Consider the following 8,195-nt stretch of genomic DNA (forward strand, 5'->3'; position numbering starts at 1 on the left):
GGGTCTTATGCATGCTGGGAAAAATTACTGTCAGAAACCTCTGAAATAAAATTAGGGCAATGACACTCACCTGTAATCCCAGGACTTGAGATGGAGGCAGAAGGATCAGGAGTTCAAGGCCAGCCTCAGCTACATAGTGAATTGAAGGCCAGCTGACCTACATGAAATGCTATCGTATTAAAAAGAAGAAAAAGAAACAAAAGAGCAGTTCTTTTTTCATAAGCTTTATTTTTATCACTCTTATCCACCACACATCGGGAAGCTATCAACAGTGCATCGCATGGTGAGTCAGTTCACAACAAAACTCAACAAGGCAATTGTGTTTACAGAGGAGTTTTCAGCAGAAGTCCGCAATGCAGCTCGCTGAAACACAGTGCTCACACTTTATAGGGAGGTGGAGATAAAGTCCTCTGCTATCAGCAAGAAAACAGACGTCTGAAAGAGTGGTATGGAAATCAGAAATTTAGGGATTTGAAAAAAGAACACCTTGGTACTAAAACACATCTATCTACATTTATAGTCTCACTTAGTTCAAACAAACAAAAACAAAAGCCCAACCAACCATTCACAAGCAGTAAAACACCATGAAAAACAGAATCATGGCATCAACAAGTGCCAAGACCAACACGCTACTGGAACACGGGGTAGACTGTCAGAGACGGCCCCTCGCTGCGCATTGTCGTGCTCCTGTCCTCTGAGGTAAAGGTAGCCCAGCAGGAGCCAACACGCCTTAGAACTGGCTTTGGTTAGGTGATCTTTCACATGTTTTTAACCAGACCTTCTATGCCCAAAGCATGTTTGCAAGGGAAAGCAGTAGTAGGTTTTCATATTCAGAACCATTCACTCCAGTGCCGACATAGTCTCAAGTTCAGAAACCATGAAAAGGTATTGATAATAAAGGAATTCCTAGGAGTGACAAAAAAGATGGAAAAGATAAGAGCCCTTTTTAGGAGGGGAAAAAAGCCTTCTACCCCAGATCTGAATCTACTTAAAGAAGATTAAGGAATGTTAAAGTATTTTAAGATTTTTCAAAAAAGAATGAAGAATGAAAAATAAATTCTGATGGAAAAGATGTGACAGTTTTATATTCTGCTAATTACAGATGTGAAGATTAAGGTTTTTAACATAATAATAAACAGTACTTACACTTCTTTTCACAAAGTGCTGTAACTCTGCAGTTAGTGCATACTAATGCCACTCACTTCCTGTGCAGAAGGAAGACAGATGCTGACCTTTAGCTTCCTCTGAGTCTCAATTTGCAATAGTAATAAAGCACAAATGCCCAGGGCTGGAATTAAATACTTTACAAAATTAGGACAAACTCAATATGGATATTTAATCTGGCCTCATAACCCTGACAACAATCTGCTGGGGAACAAGGATGAGGAATGTGTCCGAAAGGCAATGTTTTCATGCTACAGGTAATAACCTAGATTTTTAGATTGTGAACTGTATGCGGAAGTTATGTGAACTAACGCCAGTAAGTGAGTCACTTTCTTCTTTTCTCTATCCATATTAATCATTCTCTTCCTTACTCTTAACTCTGACAGCCTTCTGGTGACCCACCTAATAAAATAACACAGTAAATGTAATTCAAGTAACTGAAGAGATTCTGAGAGGAGCTGACAGAGAAAAGGAAAGTGATTCCAACCAAGGATTTTATTTATTTTTATTTTATGTGCATTGCTGTTTTTGCCTCCAAGTACGTCTGGGTGAGGGTGTTGGATTCCCTGGAACTGGAGTTAGACAGTTGTGAGCTACCGTGTGGATGCTGGGAATTGAACCCAGGTCCTCTAGCAGAGCAGTCGGTGCTCTTAACCCCAGCCCTCCCATGGAGGATCTTGAAGAATTACTAGAGGTACACTCCCTTATAATAGTGGCTGCAGGTGGTAGTAGCCTGTCTACACAAGTTGCTCAGTAAGAAACAAACAATTCCAGTTTTCTTCTCAGAATGTAACTTGCTTTCATTATACAGAGAAGTAGAATAAAGCTGTCTTTTGCACAACAGAGATTAATGGTCACTCAGGCAAGTAAGAGCATGTCTTGTTGCCTTTTCATTAAAACACTAGAAACTTCGTTCACAGAACACACACCAATTTCTCTTCACACTGTTGTGACAGCTACCTAGTTTAATACTCATGCAACTGTTTACTGAGGCTCCCAGCAATGCCAGCATTTAGAATGGTGGGACAAACACAACTGCCTTGGTTATAACTCTCTGAAAGGCACAAATACAGCAAATTTAAAGCAATCATTCCTATAAGCAGCACAAGAAACAGGGAAAGTGCTGAGCTACAGATAATAGTTTATCAGGATAACAAAATTTGTGTAAACTTTTGTGTTTGTCTTATATCCTGAAAAATTCCCTTAATGATCATCTATAAAGTTTCCTACAAGAGTTGGGCATGATGGTGCACACTGTGATAAGCAGCACTTGGGAGGCTGAGACAGGAAGATCCTGAGCTGGAGGCCAGTCTAGGCTACACTGTGAAACCCTGTCTCCAAAAAGCTGTTTATTCTAAATGCTCCCTGGCATATATGTATTTCTTTGACAGCTCATTTCTTCTTAAAGTCATAGCAAAAATAGTCTAAATTGTTTACCTTCTTAAATATCTAGTACCTGCCAGCTGCTGGTCATGGTATGAAGCACTAGTCACCAGACAACTTTAGACATAGTGAACACCATCTTGGGAAGGACAATAATCATGATCCATCCTGTGGTATCACGTGAAGAAAGGATCAAAATTCATTACAAATGAGGGGGGCACTCTAAAAACTAAAATATCCAAGCTTCTCCATGATTAAGAATCTAAAAATCCAAACACACCCAGATGAGCTCCACATGACAGAGACTCAAGATCAGGGTGTTCTATGAGGAAGTTAGGACACCAGGTGGAAAGACCACAGACCCCTACTCAAAAGAAAGGCGAAAGCTGAGCACCTCAAGAAACAGGATTTCTTTTGAGCTAACAGTGACCAAGGACTGGTCTGTATGTGACCACAATTTACACAAGAAATAGAGAGAGCTGGAGCAATAAGGTTTGAGGAAAGAACCCTAACAAATGGAACGAGATCTCAGAATTCGATGTGCTGGATAACTGACCTTTCCATCCACATGCTATACTGAGATATATCAAGTAGGAATAGTTTTACACATACATACTTTTTAAGTAAGCCAAGGAAATTCTGGACTCACATGACTCAATCCAAGTTATTCCAAGAAAAGTGACAGTGTAGTCGTCACCTGGAGCTTTTGCCCAGATGCGGTTTAATATTCACCAGGAAACACAAGGCACTTGCTCATATGAGCCAGCTACACATCCAACAGATGGAAAGTCACGATGTGATACTACCTGTACCCTAACCTGAAAAAAAAAAAAAAAAGGCTAGCCCGTACTCTTTCAGTGAGAGTCGGTAGACCACACGGCTACAAGGGTCTCCCTGACTGATTCCCTCACCCACTATGTTGTTCTAATTACCATCGGGTATGACGATGCTCATTTTCAAAAACTGCTGAAAAATACAATGCTATGTACAATAGGCCTAAGAAGTCAGAGTGAGAACTACCAAAAATGACAACAAACTGTTCACCACCTGCCTTTGATCAACAAATTCAAAAGAGCCATGAAACAGTTCTGATGAATAGTCTAACCTGCCTTTAAAGTTACTCTGCAGCTGAAGCCCGTACTTGAGGGAAAGTCCAGTGTAATAAGACACCTGCAATTCTTCTGCACTTCTCTGTGAGGCAGCATGGTTGGTGGCAGGGTTAACATATCTCAACACTCTTTAGCAGCTATAGATGAAAGAGAAGGCTGTGCTTCTCTCAATGAAAACAGAGGCAGATGAGTAAAACTCTATTAGTCATATGATTCTAAAAGCAGCTGTAAACTTAGCTCAGGAGACGGCACAAAGGGAGATTTCCCAAAGATAGCTGCTGTGCTAATGGCCACAAAGGAAGGAGGGTATCCAGTGCTAATAAACCTCTTACTGAGGTGCCCAACACTACTATTCTCTTCTAAATATAGTATTAGAGTTTTATCATGGCTACTAGCCACCTCCTCCAAATACTTCTAAAGAATGCAAAATTCCCCAGGGGGCAATCACTTCCTATGCCTGATCTGGGACATGTGCCACAGTGGAGTAGTACCATGGAAGAATAAGGAAGTGGGAAGGCAAGAGGGATGGAAGCACAAACACTAAAATAGGGAAAGAAAAACTACCTGAGATAAAATTTGCCCCCAGAAAAAGGTGCTAATATGAATCCTTCCTCTTTACCTTGCCTGGTAAAAGAATTCTAGGTTTTTAATAACTTCAAAGAATTAAGATTTCTGTGCATATATTTATTGTGAAAATTACATCTTTTATAACATTTGGTCCTATTTAAGAAAGTCCTCATGGTATCAGAGGAAGGAGACTATGCAGCTGTCCTCTTTGGTAAATGGGCTAAGAACTAGCAAACAATGGTTTAAATCATAGGAGGGTAGCCTTGTTTTCAATTTTGTGGCTTCAATATAAAATATTTAATTCAATACATTTACTTGGGCCCACCATTTACTTCCTTAGTTTCCTCAAAATCAAGTTAGCATCGTCTGCAGTAAGTCTACAGAGTCAAACACAACACACATTTATGAGTACATTTGCACTGATGAGGATTACAGAAGGATAAGTGCAGAAATGTCAGCAGCATCCACCCGACAGAGCTTGGAAGCCTATATGAAGTTTATTTGCAAGGATCTTTTTTGTGAGACAGGGGAACATATGTCAACCATACTTGCTCTTCCAAAGAACTCACTTGTACCCTGTGACCACAGAAGCAGTCCCTGATGTAAATATTTATGCTCTAGGAAAGCAAAGGGCTTCACAGTACATGCTCTCTAATTCTGACTTGAAAACCACCCAATCAATTCTGAAAGAGCCTTCTATCTAAGTAACATATCAGGAACCATGATGTAAGACTATGACGTAATCCCCTTAAAACAAATTTAACTTCATAAGAGGGAGCTCTGAATAATTTGATTTTACTAACAAATGTTGGACAATGTATTTTTCAACAGGGTAAAATAACTCATCCTTTAAAATGCAAATTGTAATGGAGCTTTCAGGAGTGTACATGGCTTGGACACGAGAAGACTATATAAGCAGGCTGCTGTCAGGGAAAGACACATGCTCTTTCCTAAGGAAAAATAAATAAATAAAACTTTCATTTAGGTAAGGAGACAGGGAAAATTCCAAACTGGTGTACAGGCTGTGGGTTATTCTGTACTTCCAGTGCTTTACTAAGTTACAGCTTTCAAAGCAACCCACTACAGAATAAGAAGAATCCACGCTCACAATCCTCAAGCCACAGTCCATCTGTGCCCACAAACTCACGAGAACAGGCGCCCTCTAATCAAGGACACATCAGATCACTACAGAGCTTTTAGAAACTCAGTTTTGATTCCTTTCTACTTCCACCTCATAATATCCCAACCTTTCTTTACTCCGTTACAATCAAAAGCCCTCCAGCTGCAGACAGAGGCAAAGGGGACAAGGGATGAAGGTGCAGGGCAGCGGGGGACACAGAGGAGGAAAGGATCCATGACTACCTTCTTTGCACTTTTCTCTTTTCCCTTCACTGTACAACAAACTTTTTTCTGATCCACCTCAATTTCCCATTACAGCAGAAAAAAAAAACTACATCTGAAGAAATTTTACAATTATCACAAGAGGTTCAGTACAAAACAAGATGAGTTAATCTTGGGTCTAAAGTAGACCAAAGACTGGGATAATTGACATGTACAAAACCTTCTTTGTTCCAGTCACTCGGAAGAGTTTCAGTGTAACCCTGGTCTAGACTCCAGTTTGTTCTGTTCTGTACTTTCTGTCATTTACATTCTATCAGTCAGACCAACGTTCGAGAAACCTGTTTGTCAAGTCTCACAAGTGTGAAACAGGCAGGAAGAAATGGTTATAGACTGTATTAGCTCACAAAACTCACACTATAAAGTACACTGACTCCAATTTCTCTATTCTTTCACACCTGCACACCCACTCAAGCACACATACTAGACATAAAAATTGTGCAAGATCAAGCATCAGCTTTCTATTGTAAAAGCCTTAATAGTAATTTTAAAAACATTGATAGGCTCACTGCAGTTTCTTCAGAGGAATATTAAGTTCTACAGTACTCCCTTAGAAAAATTCACAACTCATTGTTAAGAACACGGTAGGTAACTGCTGCTTGACAATGACTTAACATTATTAGAGCATCCAGTGCCAGCTAGAATAACAATGAGATACACCTGACAATACAAACAAATAATCTGTGATGTCACCAACCCTAACAAATTTGTTAATAATATTCACTATGACAAATTACTCATCATTGCTTCATCATCACATGAAATGACATCTCTTTAGGTTACATACTAAAGAGCAGCTCCTGCCCTACTGCACAAGTTAAGGGTGCCCACATGGGTGCTCTAACCCCCTCAATGTATAGCTGAGAGGTCTTGTCCTACTCAATGCCAATGTTTGCAATGCAGTCACTGTTTGGGCAATGGCTGCACATTAGTAGGATTAAATAAATGTACAAGGTACCCTTTAAAATGGGTGAAGGGGTGCTCCTGCATTCAGCTGTGGAATATCCAAGAAATGGAAGAGGAGAAACAGGAAATAGTCCTTAGGTTACTAATTAAAGCAAGGTTTGATACAGGTATCCCCTCTTGTAGGCACTCAGCGGGTAGAATGTAGCCACAACAAACTTTCCATCAAACATCCTCCCAGTCAGCAATTTCTGAGCAGCTTTGGAATCCCCAGCATTTGCGTACTCAACAAAGACCTGCGGGAGGTTAGAGAAGACAGCATCATTTCACAGCAGTGAGTTCAGATTTCGATCAGTACTTTAATGTCTACCCAGTTACATGACACAGACAAACATTAATTAAAGACATGTGAGACACTGGTCCTCTAAGATCATAACTGAGTTGGAAATTCATATTGCCTGGTATTTTACTGTACCTTTCTGGCATTTACACCAGTGTTTACGTGTGTATCACAGCTGCCTACAGTATTCAAGATAGTAATATCCCAGGTTTGTAGGTCAGCAACAACAGACTACAACATGCAGTCTAGGTGTTTTGTAGGCTCTATCATGCAAGCATAAGTGTGCTGTGTATCAGTTTGCACAACAAAATCAAAGAAATACATTTCTCATACTATTTCCTATTATTAAATGACACAACTGTGTATCACTTGGGGATTTTGTTAAAATACAAATTTTGCTTCTATTAGTTCAAAGTATAGCTTCAGTGTCTCTAATTTTTTTAGAAATTAATTCTCTGTGTATGTGTAAGTCAGAGGATAACTTTCAGGAGACAGTTCTCTCCTGCCACCTTATAGGATCCTGCAATTGAACTTAGGCCATCTAGCCTACCCACAAAAACCTCTACCCCAAGTCATCCTACCTGCCTGTGTCTGCTTCATCACATTTCTTAACAAGCTCTGATGGCAATGCTGATAATCCACTGAGCACACTTTATAGTAGGTTAAAACACTTCCTTAGAACTCAGCTCAATTCATCAAATTCTTAAGAGCTATCAAAGACAAGTTAGGTGAAAAAGCATACGAGTTTTAGTGAAACTCACAGGAGTAAGAAGTAGTAGATGACAGAGCCAGGTAAGGAGGTAGAGCCCAGAGAGAAACTAACACCACAATAAAGAAATCTACACTCGTAGAAGTACGTGATAGAAAAATATCTGAACAAAGCTACTAGCAACTATGCCTGTCAAAATATTTGTACAAACTACAGACTGAAACTATAATAAAGAAGTTCAAACCCAGTGATTTCCTTTCCTAGAGCATCTGAATCCTTCCCAAAAGTAGAGATTGGAACAAGGAACCATGGACATTCTCTTTGCTGCCCTAAGCAAAAGGACAGGGAATGGGAATGATTTGGAACGACTTGTTCTCAGTTATCCCACACATCAGAAAACGAATTAGATTCAAGAACTGCCTCTCTGCTCTCTCTGTCACTTACTCATTATGTCAAGAATTACCACCTGGCGATGGTGGCGCATGCCTTTAATTCCAGCACTCCGGAGGCAGAAACAGGCAGAACTCTGTGAGTTCAAGGTCAGCTTGATTTACAAAGCGAGTTCCAGGACAGGCTCCAAAGCTAAAGAGAAACCCTGTCTTGAAAGAAAGAAAGAAAGAAA

The 8,195-nt window shown here is 40.0% G+C and overlaps 1 protein-coding gene across 1 annotated transcript in view; it reads right to left on the minus strand.

Moving 5' to 3' along the window:
• Window positions 1-218: 218 nt before the first annotated feature.
• Window positions 219-8,195, minus strand: part of Uhmk1 (U2AF homology motif kinase 1) — a 20,720-nt gene continuing 12,743 nt past the window's right edge. Inside the window, exon 8 of the mRNA XM_005348774.2 lies at window positions 219-6,820. Within this exon, the coding sequence (XP_005348831.1) occupies window positions 6,674-6,820 (147 nt within the window). The 3' untranslated portion in view covers window positions 219-6,673. The remainder of the gene's footprint in view (window positions 6,821-8,195) is intronic.

The sequence above is a fragment of the Microtus ochrogaster genome, chromosome 6, assembly GCF_000317375.1.
Source record: "Microtus ochrogaster isolate Prairie Vole_2 chromosome 6, MicOch1.0, whole genome shotgun sequence".
In the NCBI taxonomy this organism is placed as follows: Eukaryota; Metazoa; Chordata; class Mammalia; order Rodentia; family Cricetidae; genus Microtus; species Microtus ochrogaster.